Source organism: Zonotrichia leucophrys, chromosome 5 (genome assembly GCF_028769735.1).
Source record: "Zonotrichia leucophrys gambelii isolate GWCS_2022_RI chromosome 5, RI_Zleu_2.0, whole genome shotgun sequence".
Taxonomy (NCBI): domain Eukaryota; kingdom Metazoa; phylum Chordata; class Aves; order Passeriformes; family Passerellidae; genus Zonotrichia; species Zonotrichia leucophrys.
Window position 1 is genome coordinate 1,843,962 of NC_088175.1, and position 27,864 is coordinate 1,871,825.

The 27,864-nt window shown below is 44.8% G+C and overlaps 1 protein-coding gene across 6 annotated transcripts; it reads right to left on the minus strand.

Moving 5' to 3' along the window:
- Positions 1-7,870: 7,870 nt before the first annotated feature.
- WDR89 (WD repeat domain 89) lies at positions 7,871-27,618 on the minus strand. 6 transcript variants are annotated; one of them, XM_064713388.1, is made up of 4 exons: positions 27,480-27,615; positions 26,925-27,029; positions 25,587-25,683; positions 7,871-11,342 (listed from the first exon to the last, which is right to left on the minus strand). In XM_064713388.1, exon 4 carries the CDS (start codon positions 11,328-11,330, stop codon positions 10,161-10,163), a length of 1,170 nt encoding a protein of 389 aa, XP_064569458.1. In that variant the 5' UTR covers positions 11,331-11,342; positions 25,587-25,683; positions 26,925-27,029; positions 27,480-27,615; the 3' UTR covers positions 7,871-10,160. The 6 variants fall into 6 exon arrangements, with proteins under 6 accessions (XP_064569458.1, XP_064569460.1, XP_064569456.1 ...); XM_064713390.1 differs by lacking the exon at positions 26,925-27,029 and having other exon boundaries at positions 27,323-27,618; XM_064713386.1 differs by lacking the exon at positions 26,925-27,029.
- Between the last annotated feature and the right edge of the window lie 246 nt (positions 27,619-27,864).

Genomic DNA, 27,864 nt, shown 5'->3' on the forward strand with positions numbered 1-27,864 from the left:
ATTACCCCAGGTGATGATTTTATAAACTCCACAAGAGGCCAAAGCAGCAGCAGCCTTGTGGAGCTGAGGGATGGAAGAGAGGCAGGAGCTCCTGATTCTCATCAGCTCTGGCACAGATTTCTTACGTGCAGCTGGGGAGGTTTTTGCCTCACTTTCCCTCTCTAAAATGAAAAATACAACATCCACACCCAAAGGACAAGCTCTCTGGCAGGACAATCTGTTTATCCACAAAACACCACAGGCAGCCTGGACAGAGCTGTGCATCCATGCAGGAAAGCCTTGGGCCCTGCTGGTTGCAATGAACACCATGAGCAGGTGGGAACACATCAGAAAAAAAGTTAGTGGCACTCAGAGAAGACTTTTCTAAGGAAGCTAAAGAGAGATGCTCTTTTGTACCATTTTCTAAAAGCTGATGCAATATTTATCAATGGGTTTCAAGACCATTCTGCTCATGAAATATATTGTAATAAAACCCTCCTAATGGAACCAAATGTGTATTTTTTAATATTAAAAAAATCTAGGCTTTTAGAAACCTAGATTTCATTTGGGTTCTGAAGTTTGGAGGTTTTAATTTCATTGCTTGAGAATAAATAACATAACTTTAAAAATCATCCAGTTTATTTTAGTTATACTGGAGATAGTGGGAGGGGGGGAACCCAGCTTAAATCCTGTCTAAAATCTGGGAAAAATAATCTTTGAGTGACAGAGGACCATTTTCTTCCAGGAGATTAGTACTAGTTTATTATTCCAAGTATATATTTAGACTATTCCACTTAACACAGTTGCTTTAATGTCAGCCATGTTAAAACCTTTCTGATAGCTGTTGGCATTCACAAGTGATTCCAAGCTCCAAAAAGTGGAGCAAAGTGCCTCTCAGAGCAGCATCTGAGCAGGGCTGCTCACACCTGATCCCTCTGCACATTCCAGCAGGGAACATGGCAGGGGGCACAATGCACTTCCCACTCTTCTTCCAATATCCTGCATGAAACCCCACAGCCCAAAATGTCAGGGAGCAGGAGAGTGCTCTTGGAGCACTCAGTAACATTCTTGCAGTTTGGGATTAAAATTATTTCTTCTTAATAAACAGCATGTTTCCTGGGTATTTGGTCCAATACTTTGTGGGACGTAGGGAATAAATACTCAAGGGCTTCCCAGTGCTTGTGTGGGGAGCCAGGGAGGTGGAATTTTCCTGGTCACTGTCAGGTTGACCTTTGCCTAAAGAACAGAAATGGTTTGAGATCAATCAGGAAGAGCAAGGCAGGGAACAGGAGGCCCTTAGAGATCACAGAACCACAGAACCATTGTGGCTGGAAGAGAGCTCCAAGATCATTGAGTGCAACCATCAGCCCAGCCCTGCCAAGGCCACCCTGAACCATGTCCCCAGGTGCCACATCTATACCTTATAAATCCCTCAAGGGATGGTGACTCCCCCACTGCCCTGGACAACCTTTTCTGTGAAGAATTTTTTTCTTTTCCAATCTAACTCTCCTCAGGCCCAGTTTGAGGCCATTTCCTCTTATCCTGTTCCTCGTTCCCTGGGAGCAGAGTCCAATCCCCACCTGCTCCACCCTCCTGTCAGAGTCCGACAGGTTCTCCAGATCAAACACCCCCAGCTCCCCCAGCTGCTCCTCATCTGACTTGAGCTCCAGCCCCTTCCCCAGCTCCATTCCCTTCTCCAGACCCACCCCAGCCCCTCTTGCAGTGAGGGGCTGGAACTGGACAGCACAGGGGGACAATCACTGCCCTGACAAAGCCCAGGTGCCATTGGCCTTCTTGGTCACCTGGGTTCTGCTGTCTCAAGTGTCAGTTCAGCAACACTCTCTTTTTGTAATAAGATGACACCAGATTGCACAGGAAGTTAAAGAATCTCTAAAAAACAAAACAGGGAAAAGAATGGGAAGACACAAACACAGCAGCTCTTGCTCCTCTAGGAGGAGCAATAAATCCTGCTCCACACGTGCAGGGTTTATTCTCCTGGACCTTGGATTCTGAGCCAGCAGAATGCTGGCGTTTGCAGCCACATGAGCTGTGCAGAGCTCCCTGTGGCCTTTCCCCCCTGAGCTGCTGAGCATGGTCCAGGTGAAGCCCAGGATCCACAGGGAAAGGCTGAGCCGTGGCTGGACTCACCCAGCAGGGTGGAAAACACGTTAAGGACTGGAGGGGTTTGTACTTTGCAAACAAAAGGAAGTTCATTTCCTCTATTAGCTCACCATGTGCAAAAACACGCCTGGAGCTCTTGAAATACCTTCACTTATTTCTGCATCTACCAAATTTATTTATAGAGCCATCTGGAAAACACTGGCTCTTCATTTGCAAGATACTGTGGAGCTTTTTGGAATTGTTGCACCAACAAAACTCTCTAAAAACACCCTCACCTACAGAAATTGTCAACTGTAATCAAATCTCAGGATTTTTTTTGTGTGTCTGTGTCTTTAAACTGACCAGGTAGTTAAAACTGCCGTATAAATAGGTAATTCTTCACATTAATTTTGCCATGCTTGTAAATCTATTAAATGTGTCTAATAATAAATCAGCAAATGGGTCTAATACACACCCCTGTAAGAAACCACAAATACTTCAGCTATGTCTCGTTTAAATGCAGTCCTGGGGCATTCTAACAGCTTAGAAAATAAATGGGAGCAAATTTTTCTATGAAACAGAATAAACCTGCTCACTTAAAACATCTGAAAGAAAAGCAAGGTGAGCCTGGGAGACAGGAGTGTCCAGGCTGGCAGGTGGGGACAGGAGAGGGAAGAGCAGCTCCCACCCCCTGCACATGGCCCAGAGCTTGCTCAGAACAGCTGAGCTACAGCTCACTCACTGTCTAGGCATCCTGGCAATAAACCACAACAGAAATGTTAAAATAATAACACTATTAAGAATAAATAAGGATTTGGGCTTATTTTAGCCAAAATGTTTTAACAAAGCTCCACTATTCATTCCTTGGCATGTGCTGGGATGCCTGTGTGCTCCTTTTACTACATTCCTGAATTGCCTTCATGCTTTCTTCTGTTTGCAACAGTTAGGACTCCATAAGTTCAACCAAACCATAAGAATTCCAACAATGATTTTATCTACCTGTGGCTTAATACCACACACATCTAGAAAGCTACACAAGATCTTTATTACTGCCAGGTTGATGGGTTGCTATCTCAAGGTATCCTCCTGACCCATACAGCATTATGTGTCTTCATTTATCAAAACAAGATTGTTTTCTAAAATGCTCGTTGCTTTCTAATAAACACTAGTCTTTGATTTTTGGGGTGTGAAGCACAACCACCATTCTGTTCTGATCCAAGGAACATCCCCCTGTTTATGCTGATCCACGATGTGTCAATCCTAAACTGAGATAATTCACCCAGTTCATTGCTAGAGTGAAGCCCTGAGCCTTCCTTCTTCAAATGATGAAATTTTTCAAATTTCTGTTTGAAAATTTGAAATGTTATTGTTTGAAAACACTGCACTCTGCATTCTCTGAATGCCTGAGTGAAAAACCTTTAAAGGAACCTTTGAGAGCTCCTTGTACCAGTCAGAGCTCCCAACAGAAAAATGTGCCAGCCTCAGTTTCTCCAAGACATGTCAGTCCACCTTTCTGCCTTCATTTTCCATGTATCTGCATTCCTGAAATCAAAGACAAAAATCAGAACCACTGTGCTTTGTCTATGGGCATTGCTCTCCAGAAGTCCCAGCAAAAGTTAAGGGAGCCACTTCCAGCTGTTTGGCCTGCTATTTATTAAAATAAATTCAATTTCTTTTAACCTGGACTTGAAGTACTGAGGGCTGGCACACATTGTACTTGCAGGTAAATTCCTTTAAAAATCAAGAATTTCTGTATTAAAAACATCAAGAAAACTGGACTCAGTCTCTAAAACTGCTTCAGTTTTTATCTAATATACTCTCCAAATCAGTAATATCAAATATATTACCTGGGATGCAACAGTCCTTCAGTGCCCTACTGTGTGTTTTGAGTTATTAGACCTTCTTTTTTCCCACATTTCTCCAAATTATTATTTTAAATCACCACTGAGAGCTCCCCTGAACTCCTCCCAGCATTTCTCACTGCCAGTTCTGAGTTCCTGCAGCCACAGGCTGCTCAGGTGCCACCTTTATGGGATTGGAGCTCCATCAGATCTTCAGTCAGAGCATGAGAGAGTAAAACTGAAATTGCTATTCAAAATGTAATCTATTCCCTTAAAAACATCGGTGCCAAGATTGCAGGAAAAGTATACAGAATAGTATTTTCTGACATTCTATTTCCAGAAAAGAAGATAACTTTCAAAATACAGATTTCAAAGTCTCCAAAGGCATGAGGAGGAAGGCTGGAAGAAACACACGTGTAGAAATCCCAGCAGGACAGAAGAGCCTGTCAGGAAGCTGAGGCCAGGCCTGCAGTGGCAGCACTGCAGGTAACACCTCTCCCCTGTGCCAGGCCTCAACTGGTGCAGAAAAAGAAAACAGAAAACAAAAAGTTCTCAAATATCCTCAGAATTGGTTGATAGGCTATCAGGAAATAACTCTGCTAAGGAAGCAGGGAGCTGTACAATCACCCCAGTGCAGCAAGTTCAGACTGAATTGCTGCCTTCAGCTGTCCACACCAACTCCTGCCCTCCTGTTTTCTCATGGCACTGGGAATCCACAAATCCATTGGTTCCTGCAGAGCAGGGAGAGCAAGAGTGGCTCAACCAGTGGCTCACAGCTCCTGGAAGAAAAGAACAGCCAGCCCTGGTGAGTGAACACCTCCTGCCTCTCACACGCTTCACTGCCAAATCACACAGACAATCTCACAGACAAACCCATCTCACAGACAAACAGGAACTGGCTTTTATGCTTAAAGGGTGTTTATGTCTTGCATAATTTATTTGAGGTCCTATCCTGCTTCCATCAAGCTCAAGAATAAGCTCTTACATGTGTTTCTAAAGGTAAGAGGGTCCAGCTCCTTATGAAGGAGCTTCCCTGGAGAGATGCCCTGTCAGAGGCTCAGCTGGGGCCAACCTCCCCTTTTTCTTCTCTCCCTCTGCTTCCCACTCCCCATTTAGTGTGGTTGGAAGTGCAGAGTCCAGCAGACCCTGCACAGGGCAGGAGAGCTCCCAGAGGAAAGGAACAGGACTCATCTCTTCCGAAAAACAGCCAACACAACTCCTCACTACCCCGTCCAAAAAGAGACCAAGAAGCCAAACAACAGGAGACCATTTTGAAGGGGTGAAAAAAATTCCAAATTAACCATGGCAGATGATCTTTAGGAGATGGGCAAGTGTGTCAGCTCTTTCAGGAGCACAAAAGCTTTGCTGATGGACTGACAATGCAATTAACTGCATCCATACCCTCCTGACAGAAGGGAGCCTCTCCCCAAAACACAAATATTTCAGGGTGAGTGCCAAGGGGATGGGACCAGGCTCTTTCCAGTGACAGGACAAGGGGCAATGGACAGAAACTGATGCACAGGAAGTTCCATCTGAATATGAGGAAAAACTTGTTTGTTGTGAGGGTGGCAGAGCACAGAATGGCTGCCCAGAGAGTGTCTTGGAGATATTCAAACCTTGCCTGAACACAATCCTGTGCAACCTGCTCTAGTGAACCTGGGGGTTGGACCAGGTGATCTCCAGAGGTCCCTTCCAACCCCAACCAGTCCAGGATCCTGAAAAACACAAGATGCAGCTCCAGGAGTGTGCAGGGGCTGAATCAGCGTTCCCATGACAAAATGCACTGCTTCACACAACTCTGACCCACAGAGCCACAGCACAGCAGGAGCCAAGAGAAAGCTGTCATTTGGAACAGGGTAAAGCCTGCACTCATGTCTTTAAAATGTTTTACTGTATCAGCTTCTCTGCTAAGGGATATTTGAATGTAGATATGTAGTTTGAATACACAGGACATGTGCCATATACAGTCTGACCACAGAATAGATTATGGCTGGGAATTAGCTAAATAAATTCCACCCAGAAATGAATTCACAACTTTAGATTTGTCAAATAATTTCCACCTCATCTCCAAAGTGTGGGTAAAATCCTACACTCAAGTAATTGATGAAGTTATCCACAGACTGTGGGATGTCATCCTGAACAATCTTTTACTTGAAGAACAATGATGAGCATGCAAGCACTGCACTTTAATTACAGAGACAAGAGAAAGAAATGAAGAGGACATTTCAGGACATGCCAAATGCAAGTAAGTTAATTTTCATGTTTTTATGTTTATAGCAGGATAATCTGCTGCTCAGATATACCATAGAGCACTTTTACTATAAACTCTGAATAAAAATGGCCATGTTTTTTGCATTTAAGAAGTCTATCTGGATTTCTGCTTTTCATTTACTGGAACAAACCTGATCCTGCTTCCGGAATGAGAGCTTCCCCTGGGGTTAAAGCATTCACACAGTGATGATTTCCTAAAGCCACTTGCACAGAACTTCAGTGACGTGAGGTCTATAAAGGTCACAGCTGGACTCCTGCAAGGCCTCTGACACAGTCCCCTCCTGCACCCTTCTGGAGAGGGATGGGTTTGATGTTGGGCTGTTGGGGGGATGAGGAATTGGTTGGATTGTCCCATCCAGAGGGTAATGGCCAACAGCTCCATGTCCAGACAGAGGCCAGGGGTCTGAAATGGGACCAGCACTGTTTAATTAATGGCACAGACAGTGGGACCCAGTGCAGCCTCAGCAAATCAACAGGTGACACCAAGGCCAGAGGGGCTGCTGACACTCCTGAGGGATGAGATGCCATCCAGAGGGACCTGCACAAGCTCAAGAAGGGGGATCACAGGAATCTCATGAGGCTGAACAAGACCAAGTGCTGGTGCTGCACCTGGGTCAGGGCAGCCCTTGGTATCAATCCAGGCTGGGGATGAAGGGATCAGAGCAGCCCTGCCAAGGACGCAGTGCTCCTGCTGGAGAGGCTGGCAATGTGTGCCTGCAGCTCAGAAAGCCAATCCCACTCTGGGCTGCACCCCCAGCAGCGTGGGCAGCAGGGCCAGGGAGGGCATTGTGTCCCTCTGTCCCTCTGCTGAGAGGCACCTGCAGTGCTGGGCCAGCTCTGGGACCCAGCACAGGAGAGATGGCTCAAAGGAGGCCACAGAGATGCCCAGAGGGCTGGAGCACCTCTGCTGTGAACAGAGGCAGGCTGGAGAAGAGAAGGCTCTGACAGACCTTACTGCAGTCCTTCAATACCTGAAGGGGGCCTATGGAAAAGATGGGGACAAAGGTTTTAGCAGACCCTGATGGGATGGGACAAGAGATAAAAGTTTTCAAATGAGAGGGTAGATTCAGATTATACACAAGGAAGACTTTTTACAATGAGAGTGGTAAAACACTGGCACAGGTTGGCTGCCCCATCTCTGGAAACATTCAAGGTCAGGTTGGATGGGGCTCTGAGCAACCTGGTTGAATTGAAGATGTCCCATCTCCTTGCAGGGGGGTTGGACCAAATGGCCTTTAAAGGTCCCTTCCAACCCAAACCATTCTGTGATTCCATGACTCAGAGTTTCTTACCAATGCTGAAGCCAGCTTGGAGATGTCAAAATTACCCTAAGAGATTAAATACTTTGGACACATTAACCTGATTTTGAGTCTCTTATTATTTATGTGATCACACATGGATTCTGCCTGTGCTCTGTGGTCTGTGAAATACTGTCTGCAGAAGCAAGCAGTGCTAATTACTTGTTCACATGTGGTTTCCATCCATGTTTATTTTGTGGGTATTAACCTGAAATTAAGTCAACAAAAAAGAAAAAGAGGAACAACAAAACTGAGTATTTTCAGAGGCAACACAAGCCTCAGTCTCGTGACAGCTGCTGTGCCTTTGCAGAATTTTAAGATACAGACACACATTTTTTCCCCTTCTGCTGCTATTTCTGTTATGCACGTAAAAGGGAGAAATCAGCTTCCCAGAGAAAATAATGGCTTCAGCTGTGACTGATACAGAACAAATCAATATCCACCTCATCCAGGAACAAGACAACAGGCACAGGTTGCATACTGCAAACTCTTCAGTCCCAGACTCCCACCTCTGCTGCTTTAATTCCAAGGCAGCTGGCACAGCACGCTGGAATTTCACTCAGCAGACACTTGAAAGCAAGTGGGACAAGCACAAGCTCCCTCTCTGTGCATTTCTCTCCCTCTCTGTGCATTTCTCTACGTGCACACAAACCTGTCTTCAAGAAATCAAGCATGAGACAGACCCAACGACTTCACTCCAATGAATGTGTCAAATACCAGGGAGAGAGTGGATAAACACCTAAAAAGCAAGTTATACACTGTACCTGCAATAAAATAAATCTCACAATCATCCTTCAGTTCCCCCCCCTCAATTTGGCTCTGAACCAAGTCAGGCCCATGAGGGCTTTACTGAGAATTCAGAGTCTGAAACTCTTGGTCTACTCACACAACAGGTAAAAAACCTGGGATAATAGATCTTGAGAGGGCACATGATCCAGGTGCATCATAGCCCTGACACTCACTGCCCACCTCATCTCAAAATAGCACAAAGTAATCTGGAAAGCAACAGATAAGGATGTTGGGGACGACATGAATTTAACACAAGTGACAAAAAAGGTGTAGAGAGATGTCATTTTCAAATTGAAGCTGCACTTTTAAATAACCAGCAGTTATTCAAAACAAAACCAAGTGAATCATCTCACTTATCACCAACAGGCAAATCCAAACCAACAATGGATTCACAGTTGTGGCTAAAGGGTATTACCAGTTTGTGAAAAATCACATGGAAACTCAATACTTGTGGTTGAAAAGGATTCAGTTCCAGAGATGATTCAGGCATCTTCAGCACAGCTGTAACCACACACTGGAGTATGTTCTGTACCTCAGAAACTGTTTCTAAACTCCAGGATAACCTTCTAAACCTCATGTTCAGGAGTTGTTCTGAAAGAATTGCCCATCTACCCTCAGGGGGAAAAAAAAATAAACCCAACCCCTCTTCAATCCTTTGCCAGCTAATCTATAAGAGAGCAATTCTGAAACACTCTGGTGCTGCTTTCAGTTGTAGTGCACATGTGTAACTACAGCCCAAATACCAACACCAGTTGCCTGCTCCTGGGAGGGCTGGAGGTGATGCAGAGCCAGGGGCACAGGCTGGAGTCTGCCAGCAAAGCAGAATAAACATGAAGTCTCACCCATTTTACAAGCACAGGGCTGGTTTTGCACCACTCAGTGGGTATTTGGAGGAATAATAAAACAAAGCTCTCCTGGGGAGATGTCCAAGCACAAACCTCTCTGCAGAGAGAAACTTTTCTTAAAGGACCCAGCCAACCTCTGAAAGGTTTTGGTGAAGTCTCCTCACATCAGTCTGTTCCTCCATAACTCTGAAGGTAGTGCTCATTTTTGGGTTTCAGCATCCCCACTCAGCATGTGATACCAGTTTCTTTCAAACCAGTGTTTGGGATTTTAAGCATCACTGCTGTAATTACAGCCATCAATTTCTCCAACCCACCAAAGATCTCCCCACTCTTCCAGGTGCACTTAGGAGGAGAGAATGAAGCTGCTTGCAAAATTCTTGGGTATTTTCATGCAGGAAATAATGCCAGTTGAACAGTTCTCATACTCATACAAATTAGCTGCTGTTTGGTTGAATACATTCATATCTGCTATGAAAAAGATGGCTCTATCAGCTGCTTCTTTATGAGCTTGTTCTAAACCAGTGATGTGACAGTGCAAAACTACTTACTTTCTGTTTCATCAAGAAGTAATTCCTTCAGGCATTAAGATGTGACATAAAATCTTTTACTAAATTGAGCAATTTCATTAAGTTTTCTGTGAAGAAAGCAGGATACAGCATGGAATACAAAAGCTGTTAAAATGTGCCAGGGGAATATCATTGGGAAGGTAACAAACTTTGCAAGCCATAGGCCTGTATTACACATTTAAAACATTGTCTGAGACATTAAATAACCACAGAAACAGTTTTATATAATATGATTTAGCATCTGTTGCTCAAGAACTCAGGAGCAAACATTTACTCTTGTTTGATTAATATTAGGAACTTAAAAAAAAATAAAAGGCATTCTTCTGATGACTGAAATACATTCCCAGGGGGAATTTAAGCACCACAGTTTTTTTCCACAGAAAACCTCCAAATAAAACACGACCAAGTATTGCCTGGAGAGATTAAACACCAGGAAGGCTCTACACAGCAGAGATTCTCACTTCAGGCAATTCACTTTTTCCTGCTTTTGAGGGAGGTGTTGTGAACTCTCACTCTCTTCTGCACGGAAGAAGAGATCTTCAGAGATGCTTTCTTTGTGAGGGACCTTTCCACAGCCCCGGGTTTCCATAGCAACAGCTGAGCATCCTCTCCACCCGTCAGCAGAGACTCCTCCGTGGGGCTCCAGCAGCAGGAGCGCACGGGGGCCGCGTGTCCCCCACGCAGGGTCCCCACCAGGCTCAGGCCCTCGGTGCTGCAGCTGAGCACGTGGATGTCTCCTGTGGAGGTTCCCCCAAGCAGGAAGAGTTTCCCTGCCTTCTCGTGGTAGAAGCCTCCCACCAGGTAATGCAGGCTGTGGTTTTCAGTGCTCACTGACTCTCTGGCATCCAGGACGTGCAGCAGGGTTATTGGCTCCTCGGTGTCCAGCTGAGCCGTGTCCCACCAGCAGAACCCCTCATCGTGTGTCATGCAATAGACCTGCTTGTAATCCTCCCCAGCCCAGCCAAGAGAACTCACTGAGGAATCTGAATTGCAAGTGGATATCAAAGCATCATCTTCATTGTCCTTGTTGATGTCAAACACATTCACCAAGCCATCGGTCGAGCCAGACACAACCAAATTGGGTTCCACAGGATGAAAACAGATTTTGGTGATGTCATCATTGTGACTCTCAGAATAGACTCCCAAGGGCTCTTTGGTGGCACTGGCACAGTCTGTAATGCCTCTTGCATCCCAAAACACCAGAAACGTGTCCTTTTCAACCTTCTCCGTCCCGGCACACACGATGAGGTCGCTGCAGCTGACGTCGAAGCTGATGAAGACGTTGGAGGGATAACCACTGAACACCTGCACTGGTTTCTGCGTGGCTGAGCGAACGTCCCAGCACTTCACCGTGCCCTGGCTGCAGGCAGAGAACACCAGGCTGGCAGAGGTGTGTGCAAACCTGACGCCGGCCAGGACCCCGCCGCGGGCGCCGTACTCGCGCAGGAGGCGCAGCGTGTCCCCGTCGTACACCCTGAGGGACTCATTGGAGCAGGACACGGCCACCAGGGGGCTGGCCCCGGGCTGGGCAGCTCTGGAGGTGTGGATGTCCAGCAGGTAGGCGGGCTCCTCGCTGGGCACACAGCGCCTGGCAATGCGCAGCCCCGCCAGCTGCTGCTCCACCTCCTCCACTGCCGACATCTCCCCAGCAACCTGCAGCAAATAAAAGCCAAGGAGAGCTCTAATTACAACATTCTTCAACAGGGTTAGCTTTAAAAACTCATATGAGGAAGCATCGTGTGCAGAGGTGATGCACGGAGATAAAATTCAATTATCCCCATGTCCTCCCCACACAACTTCATTCACAGGAGCACAGGACAGGAAAGGGCTCCCTGACTCAAGGAGTTCAGTCTCTCGTGTCTGTAAGCACTACACCAGATAATCCCCTTAACAGATTAAACAGCCTATCTGGGAAAATCACTCAGCTAAATTTGCTTTATTATTTTTATAAAGTAACATGATGTTCTCAAAAGTGGAAACAGAATGAAGTCACTCCTGTACCTGAGGAGGAGTAAGTTCTGTTCTAGGAAGCACAGCCCACAAACAGCTGCATCACTGCAGCTCCAGGAGACTTCTTCAGTGAACTTCTGTGCCGAGGGACGTGCCCAGGGCAGGCAGAGAACAAGACCAAAATGACACAGCACTGCAGCCTGAAATGGCCTGGTGAGGTAATTTCACAAGTATTTAGGTGCCCAATGACGCACAGAAACACCTGCCAGGGTATCAGGGACCACCTGAACAGGCGATGTCACCTGTGGAATTCACTGCAATTAAGCACCTCAGCGTTTTCTGATCCTCCTGTAAAACCACAGAACTTTTAGTGCAGCTGATAAAAATCTTCCCTTCAGAGGCAATTCCTCTCTGGCACTACTGAACCCTCCTAGAAACCCAAACTATTTCAGCAATGCACACAAATGCAAACTTCACCCAGCAAAACCAAAATTAAACAAAATTCTCTTGGATTCTCTCACAAATTCACTTCTAAAATATGCCCTAAAAAAAGGAAAAACATACTTTTCCTTTCTATAATATAACAGAAAATTCTATTCTGTAATTGCAGTAAAGACTCCATCAATCCAGAGTCAGGAAAAGCACAGCAGCATTTACATTTTAAAGAGATATTTGCAATAATTTTAGTGATTCACAAACTACAACTATTTTTTAAAGCAAGATGTAGGTATGTTCTTACAGTCATCCACTTCTGACAAGAACACAGGTTCAATGAGACCACTATTCTGTGTTTAAAAAGAATCCAAACTTAAACATTCAGGGAATCACAGCAGGTTTTAAGGGGTCAACACTCCAGTGATTTCTCACTGGTACTGATATCTCCTTAAGGTCTGGACCAGCAGCCAACCCCAGGTACCATATGCATGAAATGACCCTTTAAAGAAAAAAATGCAAAGAGAAATGGAATAAAAAAACCAGGCAGACACAGAATGTGAGAAAACATTCTCATGCCTACCCAGCTGTTCTATCATCAATTTTTCTGCAAATTCTCCAGGCTGGATTTTTAGGGGTGGAATGTGCAAGTTTCCACGTATTACTTGCTTTAGTTGCAATTATTTTAATTGCCCATGAGAGACCAAAAACAAAAGAGAAGTTGCTATGACAAAGCTGCATTCTGCTTTTTTTTTTTTCTTCTTGGCATTGTTTGTGGTTTCAGGGGTTTGCTTTCCCTCCTCTGGTTTGGTGTACACAAATATTCACGACACCATGTGACAAACCAGCAAATTCTTAAAAAACAGCTTAAGCAGGCACACATAAAAACTTAATTCCCAAGTCACAAATAATCTCACTAAGCGATTTGCCTCAGTAATATCCTGACAATGAGGTCCCCAGGTTAATCTTCTACATCAAAGCAACCTTTCAGAGCACATCTGAGGCACATCACATTTAAGGCATTTCTGCCATAAAATGCAGACATCCTGTGGAAACTCCTTCCCCCTCTGAAGCAAAGAAGTTGAACGTGTTTTCTGGCATTACCCTGTGCACAACCTACCCACAGAACTTGTTCCTTCCTTACTTTTCTGGGTATGTCCTCAAATGAAACAAGCTTTTACTAGAACTATTACATAAAGCCAACTGCTCCCAAACGCTGTTTGCCACGCTGCTTAAACACAAAACTGTTAAACAGCCATGCAAATTAATAATATTAACTGAAGACATAAAATATTTTTAACATTATTAATTAGGAAAACTGCTTAATTCAATTTAGTGAAGAATTACAATGGAAGCTTCTATTTAAACAGAGTTTCAAACACACATGCTTGAGGGTGGGGAAAGGAGTTTTCGTAAACCAGCTCTCCTGCAGTGCTATGGTTACTAAAAAAATCTGGTTCTCTCTGTGAATTTCTTGTAAGAAAAATATAGTTTTCCAAGCTGACCTGAATTTTAAGCTCTAAATATTCAGACTTAGTCTACTCAAAAGGCCAAATAAACTCAAACAGACATGTTCCTGACAAATGTCATCCATTTGGAAGGCAAGCTGCAGTTGTTTAAATATTACTGACTATGATAGAGAGTATCTTTCAATAAGCAGTTTCTACAAGGCTCATGTCAGAGCTTTTACTGCTGGGGAAGGTGAGGGAACTCTGCAAATACCCAGAAGTTGTAAAAAGCCAGAGTCTGCAAAAGCAGGTTCATTCAGTTTTAATAATATTTTCTGGGAAATAAAATTAGCTCAATACAACTCCTAAGCTTTTGCTCAGAATGACTTAACTACAGCTATTCTGAAACACCAGAAAATGATGTTCATGTTTTCAGACAGAAATGCAATTTCTACCACCAGGAAGGTGAAGGTTCAATTCTATTTCCACTGCAGAAACTCAGACTTGTGTTCCATGGCAGCCAGGTTTTTGCTAAAAACTCTGTAAAATGTCTGCTTTAGCAAGAAAGTCTTCAGACTATTATGAAATTGTGATTGAAGGTTATATAAACAATTCATGCTCAAACTTCAGGGTGTAGCTGCCAGCCCTTCCTTTTGAGAAGGGGAAGTCACTGTTGTATTTTGATGGGAAAGTTTAAATGGCAGGAATAGGATCTGTGTTAAATTTATGAGACAAATAGGAAACAATGGTCTTCCAAACACAATAGGAGATAACTAAGCACTGGACTGCAGCCACCTACAGAGCACATGCTCCTCTGCACTGAAGCACTTTCAGTTCCTTAAGCTCAACAACAGAGGTATCTGTTTTCCAAAGAATCCTTTGGCAAAATCAGAGTCTGAAATGTTCTGGACATAGCACAGCAGCCAGTTGTGATCAGAGAGGAGAACTGCTCATGTCTGTATGACAAACTCCCTGACATAAAGAGTTGTACCAACAGCTTGCTCCCGGACTACTCCAGTCTCAGAAAAAAAAATCACAGAAGGCACTGGCCAAAAGCTCTTCTTTCCCCATGCACCCTCCTCTGCTCAGAATGTGAGTAAATTCATTAAATTCAGGTTTTTCAGTTTCTCCAGCTAAGTCACACACAGTCTGGACCTACAGTCTCAACACTGACAAAATGCAGGGGATGCCAAGGTGCCAGGACACCCCCACCAGCACTGGGATGGCACACCAGCACCTGGCTGAAGGTGGCTGGCTCTGGCCAGTCACTCGTGCCTCACACAGAGGTGCAATCCCATCCTTGGGATCACCATTCCTTACCTGGAATGAATCTTTCAGCTGCATCTTTCAGCTGCATCTTTCAGCTGCATCCCCTGAGCCAGGAAAAGCCACTTTTTACAAATTAAACCTGAAACTTATATGTTATTATATCCAGACTTGGAACTACACTCAGGTGATCTGTTCCATGAATTAAGTACACAGTTACATGCAACCCCTGCACATCCCCTGGATACCACAACTACCAGAAAAAATAAGCTTCTGGAAGGACACTCAAAACTCATTACATCTTGGGAACTCAGAATAAATACCATTCTCTGAAATAACCTAAAATATTTTGACCTCCAGGGCATCCTACAAAGCTCCTTTAAAAAAGAAATAAACTCAGTGTTTAGAATAGAAGGCACGAAGTGGAAGTGATGCCAAAGAGGCAGGACAGGATTTTCAGATGCCTTTGTTATGTGTTTTTCACTGGTGGAGTGTGGAAACAACCACACAGCAAGACTAGAAGCAAACAGCTGTGCTAAAGGCAGCCCTTTCCAATGGAGGAGAAATAAAAAGAAAGCACCTATCTGCACAAACTAAACTTAACATTGTCCCAGCACTTACTGCTGAGCTGTTTGTGCAGCATTCTAAACTCTGCAGCTTCAGTTCAAGCCAACAGGCTCATCAGTCCTCTTCAATCCAGAACGTTTTTCAAAAGATAAACCAGCAAATCATAAGTTATTTCCCTTTTCCTTTGAGCGGTGTACAGAAGATGCTGCCAAGTTCTCCTTTCCAAAAGGGAATGTTAGCTCAAAAATATATAGAAATACAAATTTTCCTTTGAAAAATACAGGGAAAAATGGCACATTCTCAAAGATTTAATCACTAACATAAGAGTAACTTACAAGTAGGAGGGTAGAAACACGTAATAAAAATGAAAGAGACCTGTAGTTCTGGCAATCTTCTCTGCAGAGGTCAAACACCAAAAATAGCAAGGGATCTGAACAGCAGCAGATGAAATCTTGCACCGTTCTTTCCTACCACAAACAATACAAGCAGACCCTCCCTTTATTTTCCCAATTATTACAAGTTCCAGAGCAGGCTGAGAACAAACCCAGAGCTCTGGGCAGCGGGAGGCAGCTCCTGCATGAACAGCACATGTGGTTTGCATTTGGGAGCAGCAGAGCTGCCAAGACAGGCAGAACAAACACATCACTGCTGCATTTCTACAGTGCAGGGAGAACAAACACATCAGGGCTGCATTTCTCCAGTGCAGGCAGAACAAACACATCACTGCTGCATTTCTCCAGTGCAGGGAGAACAAACACATCAGTGCTGCACTGCTCCAGTGCAGGGAGAACAAACACATCAGGGCTGCATTTCCACAGTGCAGGGAGAACAAACAATCAGGGCTGCATTTCCACAGTGCAGGGAGAACAAACACATCAGGGCTGCATTTCTACAGTGCAGGGAGAACAAACACATCAGGGCTGCACTGCTCCAGTGCAGGCAGAACAAACACATCACTGCTGCATTTCTCCAGTGCAGGGAGAACAAACACATCAGTGCTGCATTTCCACAGTGCAGGGAGAACAAACACATCAGGGCTGCACTGCTCCAGTGCAGGGAGAACAAACACATCAGTGCTGCATTTCTCCAGTGCAGGGAGAACAAACACATCAGGGCTGCATTTCCACAGTGCAGGGAGAACAAACACATCAGTGCTGCATTTCCACAGTGCAGGGAGAACAAACAATCAGGGCTGCATTTCTCCAGTGCAGGAAGAACAAACACATCAGGGCTGCACTGCTCCAGTGCAGGCAGAACAAACACATCACTGCTGCATTTCTACAGTGCAGGGAGAACAAACAATCAGGGCTGCATTTCTCCAGTGCAGGAAGAACAAACACATCAGGGCTGCACTGCTCCAGTGCAGGCAGAACAAACACATCACTGCTGCATTTCTCCAGTGCAGGGAGAACAAACACATCAGGGCTGCATTTCTACAGTGCAGGAAGAACAAACACATCAGGGCTGCACTGCTCCAGTGCAGGGAGAACAAACACATCAGTGCTGCATTTCCACAGTGCAGGGAGAACAAACACATCAGAGCTGCATTTCTCCAGTGCAGGGAGAACAAACACATCAGAGCTGCATTTCTCCAGTGCAGGAAGAACAAACACATCAGGGCTGCACTGCTCCAGTGCAGGGAGAACAAACACATCAGTGCTGCATTTCTCCAGTGCAGGGAGAACAAACACATCAGAGCTGCATTTCTCCAGTGCAGGACAGAACTCATCACTGCTGCACTGCCCCAGTGCAGGGAGTGTAGGGGGATAGAGCATTAGTAAATAAAGGTAATATAGAAAGTAATCTTACCCCCTAAAGTGTTGCAGCTGAGCCAATTATTAGAGATTGGGAACAGGCCTGATTTTAACAGGCCACACCTGTAGCCAGTCAGAAGAGTGTTATAAAAGAGTGGATTGGTTGGCTGAGGGGGACTGGAGTCAGTTGGCTGCTGTGAGGATAAGGAAGAGTCAGTGCCTAGAGAAGCTGCCTACAAAAAGCATCAAGGAGGTCTGAAACTCTAGCAATATGTAATATAATTACTGCAAGAGGGAACACATCAGAGCTGCACCTTTGCAGTGCAGGGAGAACACATCACACTCAGCAGCCTGCAGAGACCCCTCCTCACTGGCACCACTCCCCAGCAAATGACCTGAGCACACAGGGCAAGCCCAAAACGCCCCTCAGGAATGCTCAGTTTCTCCAGCACACACTCTCCCATAGCTGGGTTTGTTGTTTCACCCAAGCAGAGGGTTTTTCCAGCATTCCCATAAAGCCTGCTGAAGGCAAAGAGCATTTAGTCATCAGGCAGGAAGGGAATAAAATGCACGAGAGGCTACACTAAAGTGCAGAGACAAGATGTAACTGCCAAGAGAATTATTTCATCCTCTCCAATCAGCTACATCTCACTTCCAAATGTAAGGCACAGTCAGAAAGAAGCTCCATGTAATTCCTCATTTGCAGTACAGAGAAAATTGTATCAGTAGAATGGAAAGGAGGAAAAAGATAAAACACAAAGTCTATGGGAAGATCAAAAACCTAGGTCTAGCAAGCTACTTGCCTTTCATGAAATCAATTTGTGTCCTCCCACCAGGAGTGAGCTTTGGGGTACAATCCTGTTTAGCAGTGGAGAGAGGAGCTGTAGGTGGGAGACAGAACCAAGGAAATGGCCTTAAACAGCACTGGCTGGAGGGAAAAAGTAAGAGTCAGAGGTAAGAAAGAATAAAGGGAAAAAGGACCAGGTGCTCAGTGCTTTGGGATTCAATAATTTTTAAAAAAAATTATAAATGGAAACTACAACTGTTCTGAACTCATCTTTTGGGGACAGAAAAAAAAACCTCTTTTGAATATTATACTGGACATCCATAGGGAGAGAATGCAAAAACAACTTCTGAACTGGATCAAGCATAGCTTTAAATGCATAGATCACAAAAACCATACAGTGACTATTTTCATCAAAAGGAAACTTTCAGATTGGGTTTTTCTGGTGCAAGATTCTGCATTCAAACTAGAAAGACCTATCCTGATTTTGCAACACTGGAAAATATGGTGGAGATCTAGAACATTTAGGCATGCCTTCAGGTCCAAAGTGCAATGAATTAACATTCAAGCTTGAGTAATTGAAAGCCTATTGACAGAACTACATGAATCAAAGAGAATATCAAATGACCAATTGAAAAAGTGTAGAATAATCCAATGTACAATTTTAAAACTCAAATAAGGTAGAGAGCACTATACAAAACCATAAAAATGCCAAATTACAAATTTTGGCTTCAAAATTAAGGCAAATTTATTAAAATATGATGCTCAGATTGCTAGCCTACTTTCTCTAGAAGAATTTAGAAGGCCCTGACATAAACATGGGAAACATAGTTTCTAAACACTCTAAGAAACTGTACGAAACAATAATCCAAACACATTTGAGAACATCCCTTTTTCAATCTCTCTTTTCATCCATTTCCCTGCCTGTGACACAGACCTACCAACAGAGGAGCCACAAAGGCAGCTGTCCCTGAAATCCCACTGTGCCATGAGCAGCTGGAGCCAGCCAGGAGCCTCCTGTGAGGGGGAGCTTTCCTTGCAGTGACCTCCCCAGGCAGAGGATGTGACTGCATCCAGGTGTGGCTGAGGTGGTCATCCAATAAAGGAGTAATAAGAGGATAAGAGATGCTCTATTTTGCTCTCCTGGCTATTCTCAGATCAAGCTGCAGCAGAAGCAATCCTATTTCATAAAGGCAGGTCTGACAGAGTCCCAGGCAAAGGGGAAATTACAGAAAGAGATACTGCAATCAGGCTATTTGTGTTCTAAATTCTATAAATTATGTTTTCATCTTCTTTTTTTTCTGTCAAAGAATACTGTATTCAAAGACACTCTGAAAGCTCATCTATGCTTAAATTGCAATCTCAGAAGCCTCTGAGCAGGTGAACAAATGCTGCATCCTCATGTGGATTCTGGAGAACAGGGAAGCTGTTCTGGTGCTGGGCCCTGATTCCTGCACTGAGACAGGGGGGGTCAAAGATGAGCCCTGTGCCTGCTCCTGTAATGGAACCACAGCTATCCTGCCAGTCTGCTGCAGACCTTGAAGAGAATCCAAGTCTCAGCCTTCTGCACTTGTGCTTATCTCATCAGACCACAGCCACCACAGAAAAGTCATTTCCTTTCTCCTGTGAGCACCTCCCACCGAACGCATCGCGCCGAGATGATTCTCGTAACCACAAACAAGGCAAAGAGGATCCAGGGCTCATCAGCCTCTCAAATAACAGACAGCCACAGCTGCTGGAAATCAGACATGGAGCTGCAATGGTCACCTGCAGGTAGCATTCAGTTTTGATGCATTCACACTTCAGCACAGCAGGCACGAGCAGCTCGGAGGATGTTCATGCTCACAAACAGCATTTTGCTTTGTGAAGGGGTCCAAGAGCTTTGCTGTCTGACTGGGCACTGAGGTGGTCATCTCAAACCAGACAGAAATAAAGGATTTATCTAAGTGGATTTGAACAAGTCCTGACTGTGGCAGAACAGCTTGCTGAGCAATTCCCAGCCAGGGCCAACACTCACTCCTCACCCTCCCAATCAGTGAAACAAGGACAGTGTTTGCCCAATTCCCAATCCTTGTGCACACAAACATCAGTGAGTACAGCCAGCAGCACACTGTCACACAAGAAGCCTTGTTCTGAATGTCTACGCTACAAGAAACAATGCAAAAGTCACTGTGACACCGTGGTGCACCTGCAAATTCCACACTCACAAGGTGCTCTGGTGCCCTTTCTAGTTTGGGATTACAAGAAAGGACTCCAAGAGAGATGATTTTCAGGGCCATTTTAAGCTGAACAAAACACCACATGAACAGGCAACACCAATGATCCACCCTACAGAGAAAGGTGAAAGGAAAAAATTACTTACACAGCTGCATGAATAATTTAGTGACTCTGAAACAACACCATTTATTTCCTTCAATTTAGACACTGTCATTTACTACCAGCATCCTCATACAGAAGAAACCTGGAAATAAGTAAGAAGTCTTCCCAAAGATTTATAAAACTTGCTGAAATTCTTCCAAATAATTTATTTCTACACCACAGGAAGCCTGGGAAATTTCAGCCTGAATTTAGCAGCAACCATAATAAAAGGATATAAAGAAACTGCTGTAATTGGAAAAAGAGCTTCTACTACCACACACTGGTGCCAGAATACCTACAATGACATAAAGTCAATGTTTTATTTACTGGAATACTTCAGAAATTCTTTCACAACAGTAATTTACCTTAAGTACACTTCATTATCAGAGCTCATTCTTCAGAACACAAACTATTATGTTTTCAGGACTCTTTTCTTAACTACCCAAGCTTAAATCAGTCACTGCTGAACAGGTAAGAAGATTCCCCTTAAATGCAGATGTAGGGGAATACAAGACAAACAACATTTGTGTGCTTGATAATTCTCAGCCCCACTCTAATATTGTCACAGATATCTTTTATAAAAAATCCTTTGCTTAGGATTTTTCCTCCTGAGAAGCTGAGAGGCCTCAGGAACAAAATGTAAACAATGGTTATCTGCTGCTGTGGAATGCAACAAGTGCATCTGTGATTGGTCTCATGTGGTTGTTTCTAATTAATGGCCAATCACAGTCAGCTGGCTCAGACAGAGAGCCGAGCCACAAACCTTTGTTATCATTCTTGCTTTTTTATTCTTAGCTAACCTTCTGATGAAATCCTTTCTTCTATTCTTTTAGTATAGTTTTAATGTAATATATAACATAAAATAATCAAGCCTTCTGAAACATGGAGTCAGATCCTCATCTCTTCCCTCATCTAAGAACCCTGTGAACACGGTCACATAATATCACTGCCCAAGCAATTCTCTGCAGTTCCAGATGTGTTGCACAGGCACAAACATCTGCCAAGCCCAAGCAGGGAAAATGACTTCTCCTCATTTTCCTCATCTGCTTCCCCAGAACATGCAGATCACTAAGGTGTCTTTGCCAGTCACATCCCACAATATCAAATTTTTTTTATATTTAGCTGCTCCAGAACATCCCCACGTCAAGGTAATTTGTCAGACCCTCTCCAGTTTCAAAGCAACAAGAGAAACCTGAGACCCCTGTGTGCCCGTGGCAGTTCACAGACTATCAGTTTCCAAAACATGCTCTTTGTGCACAGTCTGACAGCTGGAGGCTCTGCTGAATCTTTATCGTGCCCTAAGCTCAATTTTCAATGCTTTGTAGCAGACAAAAGGAAAAGATGTCGTCTAAGTGACAACAGGAAGATGGAAGAGGCTGAAATAAAGGGTTTCAGAGCTATGTTGCCTTCATCCTGATCAGGAGAATTTACTTTTGAGTCTCCACAAAAGATGCTAAGGAATTGAGAATGTGGACATTGAGGCCATGCAAGGCACTTTCTTCAGCTCTTTGTTTTCAGGAGCCTTTAGACAGGGAACCATACATGGAACTCCAGCAACAGCTTCACCAATGCCATAAAAGATTTTTTTAAAAAATCAGCCTTTACTTTTCATGACACTCAAATGCACAGTGATCTTCCATACTCCACTGGAAGTTGACATTTAACTGTTTTTTCACTCTTTAAGTGATTTAGGACTCAGTCACAAGAAATAAAATCAAGAAAGGGAAGGACAAAGGAGAAAGTGTGCAGGTATTGATATTCCAAATTTTCTGATCAAGAGATCTGCTGTATGCAGCAGCACAGACAATCCCTGATGGCAAAACCAGAACTCCATGTTTTTGGTAGGACCCACAAACCCTGAAGACCTAGGTGGGGAATTCACTTTTCTGGGATCCACAAACACCTTCCCAACATCTTCAGCAGCCTGCTGCCCCAAAATAATGCAGGGATAAAAAGCAAAGCCAAGAGTTGTTTGCATTTTAATAACTCTGCTCTCAAGCCATGTTTGTTCTCAATGCTGAAGTAAATCCACATTTCACAGGGTCATAGCAGACTCCCAGCAGTGCCCTTTGCTGAGGGCAGAGAAGGAAGGGTGAGATGCTGCAGGTAATGGAATGTTTATTCCACAAGAAGTAGCTGGATGCTTTGCCTTGTGTAGCTTGGCAAAGACAGAGACTGAAGGGGATACAATTACTATCTACAAATACATCAAAGGAATTAATGCTGGGGAGGGAGGGAGGGGAGCTACTCAAGAACAATACTGGCACAAGAGTTTCAAAGTATAAACTGACCATAAATAAAATATGGAGCAGAAATCATAAAGTTTATCTTAGAAAACACTTCCCAGTTATTAACAGTGGGGGTAAAAACTTTAACTGCCTCCATCTGCTTTTATAACGCCGCCAGGCTGGCACCCAGCACTGTCCTTGCACAGCAAAGAACCCAAATAGGAAGGCAGACTGAGAAACAAGCAACTCTGAGATAAGCTGGCTCATGATTCCCTTCTGGAAGACACCACAGTGCCAGGCAGACAACAGCAATACATGTTTTTTGCTCAGCCCATAATTTCCAAAGCAGCATTAGGAATTTAGTAAGAGGGCATGTGTGTGCACAGAGGTTCCAGGTTAAGGTGGCCTCCTCTGCACGCTGCTGGAGCTGGGGGACAGCCCAAGGAGCTGAGCAACAGCCACACCTAAAGCCCAGGTTTGGGGGAAAAGCCCAAAAATCGGGGCCAGAGCCCGGGGCTGTCATTCCGCTCTCGGCCACCGGGTGTCGCCAGTGACCGCCCCAGAGCGGCACCGCGATTACCGACACAATAATAATTAACCGGGAGTTAATAAAGCACCGGGATTTTTCTTCTTCCTTTTAAAAGCCTCCGTTACTCAAATCAGACCGTAAATCAAAAATCACAGCTTTCGCTTACAACTGCCTAGCACGAAAAATGGAAGGAAAAAAAACCCAACCAAATTCAACTACGGCACAACTTTTCTTTGTGAACCATCAGAGGTTAAAAATATACAAGTTCTTTATTAAAAGTCTCATTTGGATTTGCATCATTCAGACTTCCTACCAGATGCAGCTCATATGTCCATGCAAGGCACACATAAACACAGAAAATGACTGACCTGTGTGCATTTGTATTTGCTCTTGTAGCATCCAGCAAATGCTGAGTCCAAACACCCATAACTCACATTTCCTATGGAAGAGGGATCAACAAACCAAACCCAGCAACTACAAAATCCTCTCTCAACCTCTTCCACTCATATCTATCTCCCACAAACATTCCTGAAGCAGGAGTGTTCAATGCACATGCAAAGTAATAGTTGCCCAAGACATTAAACCACTAGAATTAACTTTTCTTTAAATCTGTTTTTCTCCCTTTCAAAGCTGAGTCATGTATTTCCTTATATATCCTGGCAGACATTGAATAAACTAAAATCAAATCCTCTTACCTCAAAAAACTCCTTCATGATCTGCATAAAAGCTGAAGTCAGTTAGAATTGCTAGTAAGTGCTCTATGTTTCTAAACAAGAAATTTTGCTTTCACAGCTGCTTGTCCCTTCTGATTGCACAAAGGAGTAATAACACTTAATTCCAGTTCTCCCACTCATTCCCATAGCAACAAAGATACACAAATTATTATTATGAAAAGATCCTCAAATTATTGAAAAGTGAACAATACCTGAAGCTTCCTATTCCAGGTGCTGCCAGCACACAACTCCAGTTTGCCAATTTTAACTAAATGCTGGTCTTCTCACCAATTGTACAGCACTTTTGTATCTTATTTTTAATGAGAAGCTGACCAAGGTTTTGCCTTGAAATAAGAGGCAGGGGAAAAAAGATCTCAGTATGGTGAGAGGATGAGCTCAGATGGTGAGCTGCAGAGAGGTGCAAGTAAAAAGTTGTTAGTAAGTTAGAAATACAAAAAAATTAAGTTTTTGCTGGAGAAATAAAGCAATTGCAAGAAAGGTTATAAACAATACAGCAAAACAATCATTTTACTTTAATTTTGGAAATAAGAGAGGAAAATGCACTGGCAAGAATTTATGTAACTCTTTTGTGTTTAACTCCTCTGTTGAAGGAAAAGGGAGAGTAACAGGGACATGAGAAGGGAGGGAGAAGTGGGTGGTGGGTCAGGGTGGAGGTCTCTGAGGAGGGCAAAGGAATGTTTGTTTGAGGTTGAATTTCCTAACCCCACAAGGGATTGGGCAATATGCTCTTCTCCTGCTTTTCTTATATCCTCCATTGCCCATCTTGCACCTGAGCTGCTCCAGAGTGCAAAAGCACACTCCAAAACTTTGCCAAGACCCTGATTCACAACTCTCAATGCTTCTTTTTAATGTCTGGTGTGAAAGCCACTAATGGGCTTGTCCTCACACAGGAGAAGCTGAGCCCCATAAAAACCATCTTTTCATTCAAATAAACCCAAGACTTAGATTGTCTGCAGAGGCAGCCTGGTATCAACACAGATCAACACAGCTGAGCAGCATGGTAGTGCTGATTTCCTTCTGTTCTGCCCTTTTTCTTTTTTTTTTTTTCCCAGAAAAGCTTGGAAATATCATTATTTTTTATACTTCCAGTAAAAAGCACAACAAAGCTGGAAAGTGCTGCCAGCAGGCAACAACCATCTGGTCTCTCAGGAGAGCTCCCACACAGCCAGGTACAGCCCAGACCCCAGGGCTGCCCTGCAAAAATGATGCTGTGAAAGAAAAAAGCATTTCAAAAAAATTCATCTTGAAAGGTTGAGAGAATGGGGATTGTTCAGCCTGGAAAAGAGAAAGCTTTGGGGTGATGTAATTGCAGCCTTCCAGAACCTGGAGGGAGCCTGCAAGAAAGATGCAGAGAATATTTACCAGAGCCTGGAGTGACAGGACAAGGGGGAATGGATTTAAACTGACAGAGAGCAGGAAGAATTTCTTCCCTGTGAGGGTGGTGAGGCCCTGGCACAGAGCAGCTGTGGCTGCCCCATCCCTGGGAATGTTCAAGGCCAGGCTGGATGGGCTTGGAGCAACCTGGTGGAAGGTGTCCTGCCCATGGCAGGGGCTTGGAACGAGGTGATTTAAGGTCCCTTTCAATCCAAACCATTCTATGATTCTATGCTCTTTTTAAAAAAATATTTTAAGCCACCTGAACATCATCAATTCATGCACAGAAGAACTCTTATGTGGAAAAAAAAAATAACATATTTATTTCCACAAGGTCTGGGACTGCTACACCTGTTTGTGTTTTCCTCCAAATGCGTTTTGTCTTGAAACAAACAAAAACCAACATGCAAACTTTAAACCAGAACCACGTAAAATCAGCACCTACTAACCATGGGATTCACACGAACACAAACCTGTTTAATTATTCTGCTGACAGGGACAATTATCTCCAGGAGCTGCTCTGCACACACACTTCACTGAATCTGATTCTTCTCTCAAACAGGAAACCCACTGAAAATATGAGGAAATAAAAGGTATTAGCATAACTTAGTTCTGAGAACAAAGTTCTTACAGACCTAAAAATCAGCATACTAAGAAAAGAGCTTGTGTTTCTGCATCCTTTCAAATATGTAACACATGTCTAGGAAAAATTAATCTAGAATTATAGGATTATAACCAATATGAGCCAGTAGCAAAACAGAGAATTGACAATTCCACTCCCTGTATCTTGTAGGAAACGTTAATTCTGCAACACAGCATACTTAAGGATATCTGTTGATTATATAAAAGTTTAGGATATGCATATCACAGCTTTGGCAGTAATTTCTGTAACTACTTTTATATCCAAAACCATAGAAAAGTTTGTTTTCCTTTTTTCCCCAAAGGAGTAAAACTACCAAACAAAAAACCCAAACAGCAACTTTCATTTCTTCTTCTGACCTTTTCCAGATTTGTCTGGATGTGGGGTTTTTTTTTTGTTGTTTCAGACTGTCACTGTCATTAATAAAGATTCCCATCTGCACCAAACCTGGGTGAGCTCAGCTGGTGCTTACAGCACAATTTCCTTATCCATGTATTTCATTAAATCACAAATCATTAGGGTGAAAATGCTGAAGAAGACATTTATGATCCAGTCCGGACATTAACCCAGCACTGCCAATGCCACCACCAAACCGTGTCCCCAGGCACCACATCCACGTAGTTTGGGACACTTCCAAGGGACGGTGATTCCCCCGCTGCCCTGGGCAGCCTTATCCCTGCTGGTGTTCCTTACCGGGATCCTCATTCCTGTCCCTGCCGGTGTTCCTTATCCCGGTCCCTATCCCTGTCCCTGCCGGTGTTCCTTACCGGGATCCTCATCCCTGTCCCTGCCGGTGTTCCTTACTGGATCTTTATCCCTGTTCCTGTCCCTGCCGGTGTTCCTTATCCCTGTCCCTGCCGGTGTTCTTTATCCCAATCCTTATTCCTGTCCCTGCCGGTGTTCCCTACCGGATCCTTATCCTGGCCGGTGTTTTTCGACCGGATCCTTATCCCTGTCCCTGCTGGTGTTCCTTACCGGATCCTTATCCTTATCCCTGTCCCTGCCGGTGTTTCTTACCGGATCCTTATCCTTATCCCTGTCCCTGCCGGTGTTCCTTATCCCGGATCCTTATCCCTGTCCCTGCCAGTGCTCCTCATCCCGATCCTTATCCCTGTCCCTGCCGGTGTTCCTTATCCCGGTCCTTATCCCTCTCCCTGCCGGTGTTCCTCACCCGGATCCTTATTGCGGCCGCTCCATGGGATCCCAGTCCCTGCCGATGTTCCTTGTCCCGGTCCCTGTCGGTTTTTCTTATCCCGGCTGTGTCCTGGTCCCGGTCCTGGCGGTGTTCCTCACCCGGATCCTTATCCCGGCCGTGTCCCGGTCCCTATCCTACCGGTGTTCCTTACCGGATCCTTATCCCTGTCCCTGCCGGTGTTTTTTATCCCAATCTTTATCCCTGTCCCTATCGGTGTTCTTTATCCCAATCCTTATCCCTGTCCTGCCGGTGCTCCTTACCCGAATCTTTATCCCGGTCCCTGCGGTGTTCCTTATCCCAGCCATGTCCCGGTCCCTGCCCTGCCGGTGTTCCTTATCCCGATCCTTATCCCCGTCCTGGCCGGTGTTCCTCACCCGGATCCTTATTCCGGCCGCTCCATGGGATCCGTGTCCCTGCCGGTGTTCCTTATCCTGCCGCGTCCCGGACCCAGTCCCTGTCCCTGCCGGTGTTCCTCACCCGGATCCTTATCCTGGCCGTGTCCCTGTCCCTGTCCCTGCCAGTATTCCTTACCGGATCCTTATCCCGGCCGCACCATGGAATCCCTGTTCCTGCCGGTGTTCCTTATCCCGGCTGTGTCCCGATCCCGGTCCCACTCCCGGTCCCTCAGAGCTGCCCCGGCCGCCGCGTGCGCCCCGCGCGGCCGCCGCCAGCCCCGCCCCCACCCCCCATTGGCTGCAGCGGCCGCCATCTTCCGCTTATGGAGGAGGGGAAGGAAACGACGCACGGGAAGGGGATTGGTGTAAAGGCGGGGGCGGGGCCATCCGGCAATCGGCGCCGTCTGATTGGCTGACGCAGGGAAGCCCCGCCCCGCGGGCGGGGCGCGGCTGCGCTCGGCCGTGGCGGGGTTGGAGCGCCCCGGCTGGGAACGGGCGCGGGAAACGGGAATGGCTCCGGG

Excerpts from the sequence above, each read along its gene's own strand:
- WDR89 (XM_064713390.1), bottom strand. The coding sequence starts at position 11,330 with ATGTCGGCAGTGGAGGAGGTGGAGCAGCAGCTGGCGGGGCTGCGCATT.